Source organism: Ursus maritimus, unplaced genomic scaffold (assembly GCF_017311325.1).
Source record: "Ursus maritimus isolate PB19 unplaced genomic scaffold, ASM1731132v1 scaffold_6, whole genome shotgun sequence".
NCBI classification, from domain to species: Eukaryota; Metazoa; Chordata; class Mammalia; order Carnivora; family Ursidae; genus Ursus; species Ursus maritimus.
This window is the reverse complement of record NW_024426774.1, coordinates 4969689-4987981: the sequence shown is the minus strand read 5'-3', so window position 1 is coordinate 4987981 and position 18293 is coordinate 4969689. Positions and strand designations below refer to the sequence as shown.

General features: G+C 53.3%; 1 protein-coding gene across 4 annotated transcripts in view; it reads left to right on the top strand.

Moving 5' to 3' along the window:
• Positions 1-18293, top strand: part of RNF144A (ring finger protein 144A) — a 115829-nt gene that overhangs the window by 45700 nt on the left and 51836 nt on the right. For 2 of the 4 annotated variants that reach the window (XM_008685232.2, XM_008685384.2), the window contains exon 1: positions 13149-13449. The exons of the other annotated variants lie outside the window; for them this stretch is intronic. In XM_008685232.2, coding sequence (XP_008683454.1) covers positions 13431-13449 — 19 coding nt within the window. In that variant the 5' untranslated portion in view covers positions 13149-13430. Of the gene's footprint in view, positions 1-13148; positions 13450-18293 lie in introns of those variants that run through there. 4 annotated transcript variants of the gene reach the window in all.

The following is an 18293-nucleotide window of genomic DNA, read 5'->3' as shown; positions in this document are numbered from 1 at the left end:
TTGATTTATATTCCGATTACATTGTCTTCCTATAGCTGCACTCAGATGTTAAAATGATAAAATGCAGCACAGCTCTGACCAGGAAAGAACAAATTATTTTTTGACGGTTGGAGGTATTTTTATTTTTGAGATTGGACTCCTATAAAAGTACATTGTCTGTCTCAGGATGCTAACTGTACATTTAATTTCTGTATTAAGTACTGACTTTGTTCAGGGCTCTGTGAGTGCAGCTTTTGGGGCTGCAAAGAAAGGCGTAGACCCAGCCCGAAGGAGATTTTAATGTACAGAGCAAGGACCCCGTTAGCGTTTCTTTCAGCGAACGGGAGCTCTGGCGCGGACGGGCTTGCCGTGGGTGGTTCCGTAAGGCCAGGCCTTCCCGTGCAGAGTGTGGCTGGGACTGTTTCTTGTCTCTGGTTCTGCCTGGAATCACTTTGCTCTCACGTAGCAACATCGGCCCGATCCCGGGGGGCCCTCTTCCATGAAGCATTCCTGGTGAGGCCCCCTGGAAACGCCACCTCCTCCTGGAGCTGCTGTCCCTGGAGGGCGGGGTGGACGTGCCACTCGTCGTGTCCGTTGGCATTCGGAAACTCCTTATCACTTACTATAAACACATGTCCTGTTTTCTGTGAACTCTAACCTTCTGGCTCAGTGTCCTCACCTGTCAAGTCAGGGTAACACGTAGACATCTCTTTGGACTGGGTTATAGCTGCATTCATGTGATAGGTGGGCTTAAATAGGTAATACTGGGCAGTCAGTCAAACATTAGTCTTTCGCTTCTGTTTTATGCAGTTAATTATGCGTGTGCGTTATTTTATCAATGACATGTAAGCTTCCTGAGGTGGGGTGTCCTTAGCCGGTGCCCAGCCCAGGCCCTCACACACAGAAGGTCTGCAGTTCGTGACTGGACAGCCTCATGCTCTTCCCCTGGCTGGTGCCATCATGAGGCCTGTGCTGAACCTTTGGGGGTCTTTGAACTGTGCTGGGGTTGACCAGGGAAGAGAGACCACGTGAGCGTAATGATTTTATTTTATTATTATCTGTTTAGAGAGGGGGAGAGAGAATGGGGAGGGGCAGAGGGGGAGAGAGAATCCTAAGCAAGCTCCATGCTCAGCACCAAGCCCGGCATGGGTCTCGATCTCACAACCCTGACGTCGTGACCTGAGCTGAAATCAAGAGTTGGAAGCTTAACCAGCTGAGCCACGCAGGTGCCCCAGCGTAACGGTGGCTTTAAGAGATGGTTGAATAAGGGGACTGTCCTGCGCGTGGAAGCAGGGGCCCGGGGAAAAGTTGTACGTAGACTGGAATGAGGCTCACAAGGCCAGGAGAAGCAGTTTGACGCCTGAAATCCAGTTTCTGTGTTTGAGACGTGTGAGGACATTGCTTTCTGAGCTGCGCCTCCCAGACACACCGGGGGTCTGGAGAGAAGGGGGCAGGTAACCTCGAGAGTTCTCAGCTGAGAGGAGCATGAAGTATTTCAGGATGGAAGCCTGACTTTTGCTGGGGCCGATGTTCGCCCTCACTGGCCAAGCGAGGAGTCTTCGGGTTGCAGTCGGCCCGTGCGTTTTAGAGATGAGAGCACGTCTGCTGGGTTTGTCGTTGGGGCCCTGGAGCTAACGCGTAGCCGTCCCGATCAGTTGCACTGCGTCGTGCTGGCTGCGTCGTGCTCGCCGCGGCGCTGGCGCTTCAGCCGGGGAGCGTGTCGCCGTCCCAGCTCCCAGACATCCCTCGTCACGTGGTAAACTGCTCCTGGGCGTCTTGTGCTCTGCGAAGCCACTTTGTCTGGCTTCGTTCCCTGCTCAGAGCGAATGTGTGTCGCTGAACGTGTGGCTCCACGCAGACGCCCTCTCCCTGAAGGCCTCCCCCAAGAATGACAGGATGAAAGAACGTGACAAGAGAAGAGGCTCAGATAAACCAAGGAGTTTAACTTCCTTCCCTCCCTTCGTCCTCCTCTCGTACTTCGTGTTGCTTCTCTGCTCTTCTTCCCTTCCTTGTCCTTCCTTGTAATCGAAGAGGAGAAACCTTCTCACTGGTTCCTGACGCGTCTGGAGGTAAAACTCAGGGTTTCTGGGCCATGTGTCCTTTCTGTGCAGTCGCTGGGTGAGGCATTGGGGTTTTTAAGACGAATTTAATGTGGCTTCTGCCCCCAAGCAGCCCCACCTGAGAGGAGGGTGTGGGGCACGCACTCTGCATGTGGTAGGGAGCTTTCCTTTCGAGAACTGTCCCTCCGGGAGCTGCGCTGGGGACTGGCGGCTCGAGTCTCGTATTCTCCCATGGCCCCCATGACCAGCTCGGAGGCAGAGCTGTACAAGGACTAATGAGGGGGCGCCGACAAGAGGACACCGTTGCAGGAGGAGCGGGGATGTAGAGGAACGAGCAACAAAACCAACAGCCAAAGGGCACACGCCCTGCGGTCTGAATTCTCCTTCCGTGGAATCCTCGTCCTGTGGTTTGAGATCGAGAAGATTGCGAGGAGAGTGGGTGCAGAAGTTGGATCCTGCGTCTGAAGGAGTCCTCCGAGTACTTCTGCAGGATGCTTCCCGTGGAGTGGCGCATAGACGAGAGGTCCCTCGGCTCCGTGGGCCGGGCGCTGCCAGGATGGAGCATTGAACACTCTGTACACAGTGGTTTGTGCTGTGGCCAGGAGGGGACATGGGACGCGTCCTTGGTTGCTGCAAGGGGGTGTGCTGGAGGCCGTGGCGGGAGGCTGAGCTGCTCGGTGGTGTGTGTGCAGGGCCAAGCTCGCAAGGGCCGGTGGGAACGTCGGGTCAGAGGGCTGGCAGCCCCCAGCCCCTCCTGCAGGGAGGGTGTTTTCTCTCAGTTACCCAGTTACGGAAAGGTCTGTGTATTTAGGGCTTTGATGCATTTCGGGGACCATTATGAGGGGTTGGGTACCCCGTTACACTTTTGGACACGGACGTGAATTCACTCAGAGAGCAGGTGCGTGTGAATGCAACTTCACTGGAGCACAGAGTGGACGGCCCGTGGCTCCGGGTTCTGGAAAACATTACAGGGCTTTGTCTTCCGGACTCTGTGGATGAAGCCATTTCCCTGTCATTTCCAGATAAACAGTGAAATAAGCACAGCATTTTTTTTTTTTGGTAATTAATTTTGTAATATTCAAAGGAAGTCTCTGTTTTCACAACCACTATGTGTTCCCTGGGGTTTTCATTTATTGTTTCCCATTTTTATTTTTATTATTATTTTTAAAAATTTTATTTATTTATTTGACAGAGAGAGAGAGCACAAGTAGGCAGAGAGGCAGGCGGAGGCAGAGGGCGAAGGAGGCTCTGCTGAGCAGGGAGCCCGACGCGGGGCTCGATCCCAGGACCGTGGGATCATGACCTGAGCCGAAGGCAGACACTTAACCGACTGAGCCCCCCGGGTGCCCCGTGTTTCCCATTTTTAAACAGGATGTCCATTTTAGTTTTGAGAGAGTTAAAATTTTACTGTTATTTAAGAAGAAAGAAAGAAAGAGGAAAACACCCCAAACACCACAAGCACACATTCAGTCGGAGAGAAGGCATTCACTCAGCAAACAATTGTGTGCCCCGTCCTGTGAGGCCCTGAGTTTGCCTTGTTTCTTAAGCCCTATATTTAGTAAGACAAAGAGGTGATGTGGTCGACTCCGTGAGTCTCATCATGACGCATTGGCCAGGGCGGCTCTGGAAGATTTTAACGTTGGGCTTATTCCCCACATGGTGGATGTTGTCTTCCCAGGGCACAGAAACCAGAACAGCGGAGCACACGGACGGGACCGTCTCTGGTCCGCAGGAGCGGCTCTGGCCTTCCCAGAACCTGCAAGCCTGTGCTTTGAGGTTTGTTTTGGGAGAAGGACAAATTGCCACTGTCGAAATCCCCAATTACCAAAATATCCCTAACAGCCTGTTATAGAAAGAACATTTTAAGGTAGAGGTTACTAGTAGCTCGATCCCTTTTCCGTGAGGGCCTCCTCCCTTGGCATTCTGCCGCACAGTAAATAGTGCTTTGGAAGCTGGTCTGGGGTGGTCTGACCCCCTTGTGCAGTAGACTAAGAACCGCGGGGTGTTCTGTGCGCAGGACTCGGAGGGAGCCCGCGGTTGGCCGAGCGCCCGGGTTCTGCACGTGCCCTGATCCCCGACGGGCACACGGCCAGGTTCCCTGCCGCAAGCCCTGTGGTCACACCTCGCGGGCATTGCCTCCTGGGTGCCTCTGTTCTTGCAGGTGCGTGTCTACCCTGCACAGGCTCCTTTCCCCAAATCGACCCTTGAGTTCCTGCCTGTTTTCTGCTAAGAGGGTCATGAGTTTTATAGCCATCTGCAGGACATTTTGGGGACCCCCTCCGTCCGTGTGTCCTCATGCACACCCCCAGTCGCCACCCCTGCTGGGACTCCCTGATGGTCCGTTGTTTGCTCCATGACCCGAGGCTCTTAGCAGTTCACAAATGGAGTGGAATACATTCTAACCCATCTCTGTGCCTTTGGGCCGTTCTTCCTCCAGTTAGAGCCACTGACAAATGACCGCAAATCAGGCTCTGAAAATGTTCTGTGGAAACTGGAACTCCTCATCCACAGAAGGGCCCGGCCCCTTGTCGCCTTCCACAGGGGAGCTTCCCGGAAGCACAGGGCTCGGGTGCGCCCAGCCAGGGAAAGGGCAGGAGCCCCACGGCCTGCGAGGACCACACCCCTGCCCCCCAGCACCCCCTGGCCGGCCGTGGGCACCTGCATCTCCTTGCCCGAGGACTTGGTCTGAGGGGCAGCAGATGGGGAGATAGCACCCAGCCTGGCCTGGAGCAGCCCCTGCTCACGGAGAGCTGTCTCCCTTGCCTCTAGGATGGGGTGACGATGAGCAGGGAGTGACAGCAGCCCCCCACCTTCCCCAGAGGGATTAGCTTCCACTAGCTGCCCTGGCAGCTGCTGGCTCGCGGGTCCTTGCTGGCCGCCTTTCCCAGCCACCCTCACTTCCCCACAGCAACGGCTGTGCTTCTGGCATCGCTTCCTAAATTAGCTACTTGACTCTCTCGGTGTCTCAGGGTCTGCTTCTGGGGGAAGCGAGTTAAGTTTCTTCCATAGATTTCTGTTTTCCTGTGTGTGAAACGAGGAAGAACCCGGGAGTTTGCTGGGAGAATCAGATCAGTTGAAGGACGTGAGCACACTTTTGAACTCAAAGCACGAACTTGTTTGCTTTTGGAATCCATATTTTGGGGGGGCACCTCTTGTTAGCATTTCAAGGAACACTGATGGTTTCCAGAAATGGGTCACTGCGTGCCATGAGATACTGACGTCTGTGGCTTAGGGGAAATGGTTTCCTCTTGAAAGGAGTCTTAATTCTCTAGGATTTGTTGTTTTCTGCTTTTAGATGTGGGCCCCTCCTGCTGTGGGGCACTGCAGCCGTGACGTGGAACAGAGGGGACTTGTGGGGAAGGCAGTGTGCTGTCGGCTGGGACGGCGTGAGGCTAAGACAGCAAGGCCTGGGCTGACAGCGGCGGGGGTGGTGGCAACGGGAGCTAGCCCACCTAGCCCTGCCTGGGTCCCTTTGTCAAGTGTCTTCTCTCGTAGCCGCTCTGGACATACGTTCTAGAACCGTCTGGCTTTCCTTATTTGCATTAGAAAATACAGAATGAGAATATCCTTCGGGATGACTCACGAGTTAAAATATGTTGGCAAAGGACATTTGTATTTTATTTTGGTTGAAGGAGGAGGACAGTGAACATTTAGGGCACAGAAGGAAGGCAGGTCAGAATTAATGCCAGAACAAACTTCTGGTTGGCAATATCCAACCTAGCCAATTGCTAGTCACATCCTTAGCCAGGGCAAACCAACGGTTTATTCTGGGAACATGGCACACTGGTCCAGTAATTACAGTGTGGCCGGTGGCCCTGGCAGGAATGAGGCCCCGGGCTTCCCAGCCGGACTCCTGGGGTGGAGGACCCCCTCTGCTCCACAGGGCCAGCCTGGTCTCCTCACAGGAGACAAACCCACTTGACAACTTGGTCATTTTCTCCAGCCGTACAAAATAGCAGCCAGAATTACCTGTAGATTTGTCTTTTATAAATCAGTTGAGCCACAATGTCTAGGGAAAAACAAAGTAACTCTTCTTTAGGACAAAGGATTCACTTTTGGACCCGATAGGGCAGCTGCCAATGCCTCCGAGAATCACCCTCCTCAAACATCAGAACGGGCAGTGACTGCCATGCCGCGTCCTCTGAGCGCCTCCCGCTCGCCGGCAGTGACGTTATCGGAGCGTGGCTCACTCCTGTCGGTCAGATGAGGTCTCAGGTTCAGGAACACCATGGCCATGGCCTCGTGCACCTTGGGTCTCCTGCCTGCTGGCCCGCGAGAGTCATCACGACCACGGCAACCGTCATCCTTCCTTGCAGAGCACTGACTGTGTGTCAGCAGCGTGTCACATCTGGTCATGTGTCTGGTCCTCGTGACGGCCCTGAGCACTGCTAAGGGCTGTGTGCCCCCAAATTCATGTGCCGAGTCCTGTCCCCAGGACCTGGGAATGTGCTATTATGTGGAGACAGGGCCTTTCCAGAGGGAATCCGGTAGAATTGAGGTCACTGGGGTGGGCCTTGCATGAGCATTGCAGGTGTCCTCCTGAAAAGGGGGAATTTGGAGGCAGACACATCAAAAGGGAAGATGGTGGGAAGAGACACAGGAGGAAGACAGCCACCTGCAAGCCGGGGAGAGAGAGGCCTGGAACCGATCATTCCTCGGAGCCTCTGAAGGAGCCAGCCCGGCGACGCCTAGTCTCAGACGTCAGCCTTCAGAACTGCCCGACGGTAAATCGTATGCACCACCCGGTCTGCGGTCCTTGGTTCTGGCAGCCCTCGCGAACTACAAGTGTCACCATCCTTTTGTAGATGTGGAAACTGAGGCCCGGCTTGGCTCAGTGACTTGCCCAATCCCCTGGAGAGCAGGGGCTGCAGGCCATGAGGTACCAGGGTCGGTGCTCGGCCACCAGGCCTGGGAAGCAGGCGACGTGAGTCTTCTTTCTGTACGACCTCTGGGGCCGCGTTTCCTGCAGTGACCGCTCAGCCGGCCTGGTGCTTCCTGCCCTTCCCCCAGCCCCTCGTCCCTGTTGGAAGTTTTGAGCCACATTTACGCCCCCACAGCCATGGCCCACACAAAATTTAGTGCACACAAATGTTTCTTAAAGAAAATGAAGAAACAAATTTCGAGGACATGAATTTTGTGCCCTGAAATCACTCCTGGCTCTACCTTATTTTCCTTAACGTGTCTTTTCTCGTTGCCGCATTTTCTTACCTGTTTTATTATGAAGGAGAACACGCGCCCTGTAGAATATTGGGTGAGTGTAGAAAATCAGAAACACTGATCACCGTTTTATTTTACTTTATTGTTGTTGTCTGCTGGTTTCCTGCCACCCCATTGTGTTGTCCTTGTTCCAGAAACTCCAGCTGGCTTGAGGTTGGCCCCAGGCCGGAAGTTCCCCGGGCCCTCTGGGAGGGCTGTGCAGACGGGTGTTCTCTCTCTGTTCCCTCGATATCCAAGAGCCTGTGAGGCATGGCCTTCAGTTGTCTGGTTTCTCGAGTCGGCCTGATTTCTTTGGCACCGTGAGATCTGCCGGGGGTGGGGAGGCCCCCGCTGACGGGCCTGTCTGGCATATGGGGTAATCCTGATCTTGTTCAGCGTAGATACCGGGAAGATCCTGAATGTTGCAAAATAAACGACGCAGCAGCTTTTGTGATGGGATGACGATGACCGAAAAATAGGTGGGGCTCTTAGGTGGGGTCTGGCTAAGAACGAGAGAGTTTCAGGATGACGGTGTGTTTTCCCTGACCCTTCTCTCTGGCAGACATCCTGCTTTCTGCCCAGCATTTCAGCCACATGGAACAGCTCGCTAGGAATGGGCCGCTTTAGAATAAGTGCAGGCAGCCCTGGGATCTCAGTGGGTGGCCCGGCAACTCCGACGATCTGGGCGTTAGGAGTCCTGTCTTCTGGCTTGATTCTGCCACTGGGCTCCGTGGCAGTGGAAGCCTCTTGTCTCTGAGTGACGTAGAGAACAAGGGCTTGGACAATAGGATTCCCAAGGCTCTCCCTCGCTCTTTTACTGTATTTTTGGCGTGGATTCAGCGCCTGGTTCTCTAACCTGCACCTGTACCTCCACCTTTGAAATGAGGCCTTGAAAGTTTCCTACTGCAAATGAAGAGAGTATAAAAGGGCTATTTCTAGCTTCCTGCTTGGCTGCTTTTGAACGGAGTGCAGTTTTCTTTCTGGTCTTTTCTTACCAGTTTGCAAAGGGGTGAGGGGGTGGTGTCCTGGGAGGGATGGCTCTCCCCTCCATGCCTACCACCTCGTACAGGTAAAAGCCAACCAGGCTGGAGCCGGTGGCATGCACCTGCTTCCGTGGAAGCCTGAGCAATGACACACCCCTCAGCAGAGTCTAATTTTAACTGGTCCCCCTCCTCCTTCACCTCCCCCTCCTCCTCGTCCCAGGCAGGTGTTGTGGGCACATGCTCGCTCATTTGCATGGCGGTTCTGCAGGGAGATTGAGTGACAGTGAAATGCTGCCATGCCCCTTTGCTCGTTTGTCAGACTTTGGGAGACAACTTTCCCCCAACCTGCAGCAGGGGTATTATATAACTTCTGGTGTTCTCCCCCACTCATCTTCTTAAACTGCACGTCGTCATATGCTTGAAACTTATTTTTACCTTTAGAAGATTTTTTTCGAGTGGGTTGGGTTGAGTGGAAACAGCCCCAGGTGGTTTCTTCTATGGGCTAATAGCTATTTCCTGGAGTGGAAAAGTGGGGTTCGACTCCTGTTGGCACCCCTTTCCCGTCTAGGTCCCCCACTTCCTAGCCCCTCTAGCTTATGACCACTCCTACCTGAGAGATTGGCTGCTTACTGCAGATGTGTCTGGTGACTGTGGCTGACAAGGCAGCAGCTGTGTGTCTCCAGGGTGTGTCCAACCTGTACAGGCTCCTGAGGCCAAGGTCAGGGGTCCCATTCCTGGGCTGTATCCTGGCTGAAACTTCCAGAGGGACACGTTTTACAGATGTTTGCAGCTGGTAAGGCAGGTGATCAGGCAGGACGGGGTCGTGAGATCAGTTCTCCAGCTCACCTTAGCCCAACAGCACACACCTTCTACCAACGGGGGCAGAAGAATCCCAAAAGCACATGCTGAATGATCAGCGACAGGCAGACACCATTGCCAGTGGCGCCCACGAGGCCATGGGTTATGGTTGGAGCTGTGAGATCTGCATGGCTTTGGTGATACTGGGCTCCGATATTTAACACGGGAGACTTTGCGGGACTTCAACCTCTCAGTCTTCTTATCTATAAAGTGAGGATACGGGTGTGCAGTTCACAGCCAGTGAGAGGGTTAAATGAAGCAGTATGTGTGTCATGTTGTTCAAGATGGCACTACAGGAACCATGAGCCTTGCGGGACTTGCCACAGTAGCGTGCTGCCATGGTAACGTGGTAGCTGAGCTGGGATTCAAACCCAGTGGCTTCTAGTCCCAGAGACACACACCTTCCGTGAAGGATGTTGTCTCTGTCAGGCTCCCGTGGTGTCTTATGCTCCTTGGGTAAAAGAGACTGAGGATCTTTTCTCAGAATCACATTCCCTGTTTAACCACAGACTGGCTGGGTGCATTCTGTGGCATGTCCTAGGCCTCTCCGCGGAGATGGGCACAATAAGGCCGCCATGTTGTCATCAAACTTGCAGAACAAAAGCTACGAAGAGTCAGGAGCATGAGGCCAGGTGGCGTGGCTTTGACCCTGAGAATCTTGTAAACTTACCGTGGAGGTAAATTGTGGGTGGGGTCCCTCAGACACGGGGCCCATGAGATTCACACGGGGCCCTCAGGCTGGTGCTGTGGGGGTCTTGGGAGATGCCTCCAGCGGGCTCGTGAGGGATGGACGCAGATTCACTAGGTGGAGAAGGAGAGGGGTGGTTGTTAGTGCCGTTGGAGCAGGGCCAGTGAAGGCCGTGTGTGGGGAAGGCCCAGAACTTCCGCAGGCAACAAACACTAGGGCGCGTGGCCAAAATCAAATTTTCTTTCTCGCTGTAGACTGGGTTCGAGTGCTGTGAGGCCACGAGGGCGGTGTGGGGCTCTGAGGATGAGGTTGTGACGTGTCTCCACAGCAGGCTCAGGCATTTTGGACTGGAAATGAAATTTTAGGGGCAAAAACTTTGTTACACGAGTCAACTGTGTAGAGAAGGGGAAAGGTTGGAATGGCGGGCAGGATCGTCACCAACCGCGTCCAGTCCGCTGTGTCGTGGGTGCATGAGGGAGGGGGAGACTTACACCTGTTCTCCAGGAGTGTTGTGAGCAAACCAGAGAGAGTCCTTCAGAAGCAAGAATGCGTTAAAGGCATGATTCTGCACGTGGCCAGCAGTGTCACCACCTCGTGACACCTGTGGCTTCGCAGAGTCTAGTTTCATTTGAGACGAGAGAGCCCTGTGGGCAAGAGAGCGGGACCGTGACCATCTCCGTGGCGGGCCTCCCTGTGCCCAGGACCCTCTGCCAGATGCGGGAGGAGGCCAGGTGGCCGAGGGGTTCTCAGTCAACAGTAGCTATTATTACTATTTCTTAATTCTTATTTGAATTAATGCCACTTTTGTTTTTTTTCACCTTGTGGGAAAACCAAAAACTCTCCCCCAAAGCCTGGCACTGTGAAACCCTTTCTCCTTGAGCTGACAGGTGCCTGTCTGAAATCTCAGCTCTGAGAGGCAGCCCGTCAGAGGATGTGGAACCTCTTGACGACAAAATAAATGTCAGATCTTAAATTCAGATGAGACATGTAGGAGAGCAGAGATACACTGACATTTTTGGAACTCTGAGCCAGCTCCGAGAAGAAAAATGCTATTAAATATCATTCGGAACTTTTCTTTAAATTTATGTAATAGTGACGTACGTTTCCTAACTTTAAGTAGGCGAGCAGGTGTGTCAAGTGAATAGACACTATCCCTTGACTGAATGAAGACTGGAAGAGCGACCCTTTCTTTATCCTAAGCTATCACGAGTATATTTAAATTCATTTTATTAGAACGTTGTAATCTTAACCTGTGTGCTGCCGAAGCGAGCACAGAATTTTGTAATTTAAAACAGGGATGTCCACAGTGTTTGCAAGCAGATTTATTTAAATGTAAATATGGTAAGTTCTCTTTGCCTCTGTGCCCGGCCATCCTCTCCACCCTTGAGCCTTGCCGGCCGCGTTAGGAAGCTGTTTTAATTAGGATCCAGGGTATTCATCCACCCTTTCTTTATGCAAATAAAAATAAATGCAAGTATACATGAGGTTCACACAGTGTTGGGGCATAATACATACCTCTGTGTACTTGGCTCTTTTTCCTTAACGTGTCTTGCAGAACTTTCCATTTTCATGCTTAGGAAGCCCTCTGCGCTGTCTGCTGTGGCCCCGTGTCCACAGCGTGGATGTCCCATGGTTTATTTCACTAGTCTGGCTTGGATTGGTTTTCATCTTTTGGTGTTTGAAACAGGACCGCCGTGACTAACTTCATGTACCGCTCCCATGCCCACAAGTGGGGTTTCTGGGTCAATGGGTCAGCGTAGGTAAAGGTTTGTAGATTTTGACCAAAAACTCTTCTCGCGGGCTGTATCATTTTGAACTGCAGCCGGTGCACCTGCACTTTTCCATTCTTCTGCTTCTACAGGTTTGAGAACCTTTTAAAAAATTATGTTTATGCACTTCAAGTTTAACCATGTTCTGGGAAATACCGTAATGAACATTTTCGTGCCCCTGATGTTTTTAATTCTGTGGGCGAATTCCTAGACGTGGGGCCTCCCTATCAAACGTTTTAAACACTGTTCAGGGCATCGGTGAATGTTGCCTATTGCTTGTCCAAAAGGCTTCTCGTTACATTCGCAATGCAAATGGATCCGTTTCTCCTTAACTCTAACCAAGTTATTATAATTTAGGAAATGTGCAGTTGATTTTTACAGGTGGAAAATGAACCCTATCATTTTCTACGTGCGTGCATCGGAGCGCCGAGCCCTTGAGGTCTGCCAAGGTCATGGAGCTGGCTGAGGGCAGAGCTGAGGCCGGGAGCCAGCACCCTGGTTCCCAGGAAGAGAAGCCTGGCACATTTTCTGTTCACACCATGGTCCTTTGGGCAATTTTCACATCAATTTATTGGGCCAAAATGAGTGTTTTTATTTCACTGTAGAGAAAATCACACTTAATTGCTTGTAGTTACTGAGCCATCCACTCAGCAAATATTGACTTTCCACATAGCACACATTATACCAGGTGTAATGTCGAACATTATACCAAGTAGTTGATGTTACACAGGCGTAAGATTCTCCCTGTTACTAAGGGAGCTCCTCGGATAATAGAGGAGGTGGTTCTTTTAGCACCGTTACCCAGCTTTCCCCCGGCAAGGAGTTGTGGAGTGTCCGATCGTGCCGACCTGCTCTCGTGGAGTGTGTCTGCCGTGAGTACTGTTGCGGGACGTTTGGTTACAGGAGTGAGCGAAGCGTGTGGGGATTGCTGCCCTCAGGGAGAGCACATTCTAGAGCGGGACAGAATCCACGAGACAGTGATAAGTGCCGGGGAGGAGAAGAAAGCCTGGAGGGATGTCAAGAAGTGTGGGGGGGGGAGGTTGAGGAGACCCTCAGTTTCCAGGGGGGGAAATCTGATGTGGTCATGGTGCTGCAGGTGCACAGCTGTGGGGGGGCCCTGAGAAAGCCCCCCTCAGCCCCTCCCTTCGTCTTTGTGCAGGTGGGGGGGTGGTGAGCTGGCCCGGAGAGGAGAGGAGGCGAGACTCGGTCTTACACAGCCCTACAGAACTCGGGCCTGCTTCCTTCTGGAATGCCAGGAAATTCGTGCACGGCTGTGGGTGTGTCCGAGGCCAGTGCTAACTTGTGAATGAGGAAAACATTGGTTGGACAGAGTGGGTTCTATTATTTTTGGTCCTGTGATTCTATCCTAATGATTCTCAAGTGACCGAAGAGTTTTACGTCTGTAGGAGAACACAGTCCCATTAGACCCATTATCGCTTCAGCAGCTCTGTCCTTCCCTGAAGCCGACGTCTGCGGCGGCTGCGTCTGTGCTCCGCGGCCGAGGGCTCCGCGCACAGGGCCTCCGCTCACCAGTCCTGGGAGGGAAGACCCAGGCTGTCACGCCAGGCTGCCAATAAACACGGTTTATAGACTTGTGTTATTATGGGTATTCCCAGCAGGAATGCCTCCGTTTGGAAGCCTGCTCCCAGCTTGTCGCTCCCAGCTGCTCACTGCTGTTTTCCTGGGAATAATCTGAAGTTCGCATCTCTGCTTCCCTTCAGGAAAGGTTGCATCAGTTTATTTGATTATGTTCCATTCCCTCGGGGGTGGGCTTTGAACAAAGCTTCATGTTCAGGAAACAATGAGCGGGTTTGCGGTTGGAGCACCGACCCTGGTCGTCCGGGGCTTTCCTTCTCTGAGTTGAAGCTCTGCTCCTGCCCCGCGAATCCACGCCACCATGTCAGAGCTCATTTTGAGTAAGTTTTGCTGTTTGTTTTTCTATCTAGTAGAGCTCCCGGCTGCATCTGGCAGACAGATGCAGCGTGGGGGCGGGTGAGGCACTGGGAACAGGTGGGGTGTGGAGGGGTTCCCAGCATCGCCACCATCACTTCTCTCCATGATGACTTTGGCGGCTCTCTGTCCACCTCGTGAGCTCATCTGCACGTGGGGTCTCCCCGGACAGGGCTGAGACAGGGAGATTGGAGTGGCCCTGCCAGAACGTGAGTTCTAGAATGGCGGGTGAGGGGTTGAGCCTGGGGTCTGGATATGCAAGTAATGTTGGGACTCGTCTCTTACTTGGTGGGATGGAGCTGCGGTGGGCAGCCCTTCCTGACCTGCTGGTGGTCCTGTGTGAGGACACACCGAGGGCCAGCCTTCCTCACGGCGAGGTTAGGAGGCTCACGTCCGAGGAGAGATTTTCCCCTCTGGATACGAGCATTTGCAGTCTTTGACATTGACTTCAGGGGAAGACAAGAGCCTTCATGTGGTGATGACCTGTCTTCTCATTAGGGAAGTTGAGTGCTGGATTGACTCCTGCATTTTAGCCAACTAAATGGTTTTATGGTTAGCCTCATTAAGCCAGATGCCTCCTGTAACACCTGGAGGGTTCTCTGTGATGAAAAATACTCTTCTCAGGCGGGAAAATTTAAAGCATCAGTGGTCCATGTCCTCAGAGGGTGGCCTCTTCTGGTTTCTACAAACTAGGACAGTCAGGTGAGCGGTCGCCTCTTGTGTGCTGTGGATGGGCGGGCGGGCGCCTGGTGGGGGAAGGAGCCCTTCCAGGCTCCAGCAGGCGGAGCGGTGGGGTGAGTGGTGGGGTGAGGGCTTGGGATCTGGTGCAGCCCGGGCCTGTGGGGCGGGAGGGGACTGTGGACTTCCCAAGTCAAGAGACTCGGGGTGGAATCCTGGAGTGGCCGCTTGCTACTGTGGGACTTCGTGCAAATCGTTAATCTTCCTCAGCCTCACCTCTTAATGTGTTAAGTGAAGGTAATTGAGCTGACTTCCTGCCTCTGTCGTGTTGATTGAGCGTTTAAGGAAGAACAGGTGGGACACAGAAGCCAGAAAACAAGGTGGCAGGTCCCGAGGGCATCACGATATGCTGTTCCGAGTATTCGATCAAAAACAGTTCTGTGGGAACCTCCTCTCTCCTGTCTGTGCGGGCGGAGTGAGCCGTCCTTTGCTTGACTCCTTGGCTGTTGGGGAAGGGAATCGTCCCCCAACGAGACCTTCATCACCCCATGGAGGTGGGGTTTTCCTACCTAGTTAATTAGGCAGTAAAGGAGAGAACAAAATCACGTATGGCAGTGTTTTCCTTAGAGTGTCAAATGGTAATACTGACCCTCCTCCTGGAGCTTACGTTCTTAAGGGGGAAGAGAGCCAATAAAACCAGATGTGCTCGTAGTGCATGTCAGAGCGTGCTGTGGGGTGCCAGGGAGGGGAAGGTGACAGGAAGTGATGGGCGGTTGGGGTGCGGGCGGTTAGAGGGTGTGGGCGGTTAGGGGTGCGGGTGGTTGGGGTTGCGGGCTGTTTTACATGGGTGATCAGAGGATTGTAAGGAAGTGGGGGATATAATGGGTTGTAGGCCATTGTGCTTTGGAAAACATAAAGGTCAGTGGCGTGATTGTCACAGTCGTCATACTGCAGGGGTGACACACCATCCCTTAGGCTTGTTGTGCTTGTTTTCTAAAAATAGAGCCCTTAATGACAGTTCTCAGACTGTTAGGACACAGGGAAGGTAGTTGAGGCCTATGGACCAGAATGCCGTGGACGCTGCCCAACTCCGTGCACAGCGGGTCACAATTTATTAGTCATTAACAGTGAGCTCCGATGACACCCAAAGATAGCGATCCAATTGGAGCTATCACAGGAAAGATCTGGGACAGGTGCGATGAGTTCCAGGTCAGGGAGAACCAGCCCTGTTCTTCAGGTGGGACTCGCCTGTCTGTCCCCTGCCTGCGATCGGCAGGTGTCACATGGTTCCGCCTCCAGATCTAGAGACATGGAGCCTGAATGTGGCCGGACTCCCATGAGGGCTGCAGGGCTTGTGTGGGGGACCCAGTGCGAGCTCCTGGCCGTGCTCCCAAGAGCAGCGGACCGGGGCTTTGGAGGCTCCTGGGGGCTTTCCCACGAGAGGTATACCCAAGGCTCAGGGCGTGTGGGCTGGGCCCCCTGGCCCATGCTGAACTCTTTCTAGAACACATCCTGGGAGCCTGTGGGTCTCAGCGGGCGGGAATGTCCTTTACAGGCTGCACCCCTCTGCCATGAGTCCTCGTCATGTCCCATCCTGGGGAGGCAGAGGTCCCGGCATATGGGTGAGCGGTCACACTTCTGCACGTGCTCAGTGGCGTTTTCAGGACTCTGGCTGCTCCAGTCCCTGCCATGGCCCTGACCTGGAACCGGCTCTCGGGGAGGGTTTCCAGAGTCTCTGTGGGCCTTGTTCAGGAGCCCTCGGTTGGCCGCATGTATGGAAACCGAGTTACCCACCGATACGGCAAGGGTCAGTGGACTTTCCTGGGAAGGGCCAGATAGTGAGTATTTTAGGTTTTGCTGGCCTACATTTCTTTGTTCGCTTGTGATTTGGTTGTTTCATAATCTTTAAAAGTGTAAAAAAAGTATCCTGAATTTGAAGGCCGTCCAAGGAGAAGGCCTGGCCCTTGGTCCACAAACCAGGCTCGGAAGGCCCTGGGGAGCTCTGCCTGGCCCGGCGCCTGCCTTGTCTGCCTCATGGGGAAGGAGGGGGTGGGCTCAGGGGGTCTCACTGATTTTCCCACAACCAGTGGGCAGATGCTAGAGAGCTCTGAAACCACCCAGACCTGCTCCCCCCGCCCCACTTCTGTTCTGTCTGCTTGGTCGGAGCCCGGGGGCCGCGTGACTGCCCTCGCTCACACTTGACTGTTGGCCTTTTCCTTCAGAGTCTGTCCAGAATGTGAGCACTTGTCATCGGCCGTATTTGTCGTCGTGCCCTGCAGGACAGGCCGCGACCTCTGACCTGGATTGTTGTAGCCGCTCCCGACAGGCCCCCCTTCAACCCTCCCCCCGCCCTGGTGTAAGGAGCACTTGCCCCCACTCCCCATCCCTGCTGAATGTCCCCCTCGAACACACAGTCCTGGCTAGCACCCACTTACCTGATTTATGTATTCCCCCCCCCGCCCCACGGAGTGTAAGCTCCCAGAGGGCGGGGCCATCTGTCCATCCGCTCAGGGCTGACATTGCCCATGACTGGAGCAGTGCTGGAACCCGACACGGTGGGGTCCCCTCGGTTGGTGACTGGGTGGTTGGAGGTCCCCGCCATCCGTGGCAGCAGGTGTGAGCTGAGTAAGGTTTCCTCCACCCCAGCAACATAGATCCGCATTTCAAAAATTCCAGTGTGTGTGTACACGTGTTAAAAGATGAAATTCAGCCAAGTAAATTTGAAGACCTAATGGGCTTTCTTGAGCAATTCCTGAATCGGGCAGCAAGTGGAGAGACGCTCCAGCAGCGGAAGGTGTTTGTGGGAAGGACGGTGGGCAAGAAGATAGCAGCGGAAGACAAGAAAGGCTTGTTTCAGGCCAGGCCAGGACACCTTTTTGGGGAAGAAAGAACAGCAGGATTGTTTTGTTTCATTTTTTAATATTTTATTTATTTATTTGAGAGAGAGAGAGAGAGCAGGGGGATTGGCAGAAGGAGAAGCAGGCTCCCCGCTGAACAGGGAACCCCATGTGGGGCTCGATCCCAGGACCCTGAGATCATGACCTGAGTGCAAGTCAGACTTCTTCACCGACAGAGCCACCCAGGCGCCCTGCAGCAGGGTTTTATCCTGCAGATGGCCTCACCACAGCTGATCAGGACCTTTCAGAAGGACTTTTAAAAGGCCACGTTCCAGCGAGAGGCTGAAACTGTAATCAAGTCTTGGCTTGCGGTGCTGGGAGCCGGTGACTCCGTGTTTGGCTTCTTTCTTCTTGTTAACAACATATACCTTTTCTGGGTGTGCAGAGCCCGTATGTTGCTGACCTCTGGTGTGTTCTTTGTCCTGGCCTGCCCGTGCACCACCAGACCTAAGGCTGGGGCCATTTATGCCTCTTGGTTATTTGAGACACATGGTTGGGCCCCAGTGCCTTGCTGCCGATGCTGTGTCTGCCTTCCTCACCGAAGCCCCTTGCCTCCTCTGGCCGCCAGGAGAGCCGGTTCCTGCCTGTCCTGTGTTTCCAGGGCCCCCTGCCCTCCGTCACCCTCCCCATCCAGCTCCTGGACAGAAGGCAAAAACAAACTCCAGATATACCTGAACTTAGAATATCAGTGTGGTAAGAAGTCTTTGGAAGCTGCAAATCTTACTTAATTTTCTGGCTGAAGTAGATCACATAAGTTAAAACCTCAGCCTGATGTCGATACGAAGGTGATTCCTCTCGCCTTCCCGAAAGGTTCTTTGAACAGATTCCTTGTCCTTTTCTACCTTTCACTTGCTCCCTTTTCTTCAGGATGAGATCTCCCAGGGAAGGTGCTTTAACCAGAGGAAGAAGGTTCTGGTTATCAGTCAGTGCTTCTGGCTCTTGCAATCCCGTGTCTAGAACAGTGCTTAGTACTTGTGGAAACCTACCGACATTGGCTAACTAACTTACTGCAGTGAAAGGATTGGGGTGTGCAAAAAAGGAATAGGAGGGGGAGGGCCTCTTGAGGTGGAACTGGTTGCTAAGCCAGGAGGGTGCTGAATGCTTACAGGATCTGATGGACAGAACAGGACTCATAGGCGCGGGCACATCATGTGCTCGGAAACAGACCCCTAGTGGCGGGGTTTGATCAGGGAACGTGCTCTCTCGCATTGAGACCCGTTTCCCACCTCCGGGAA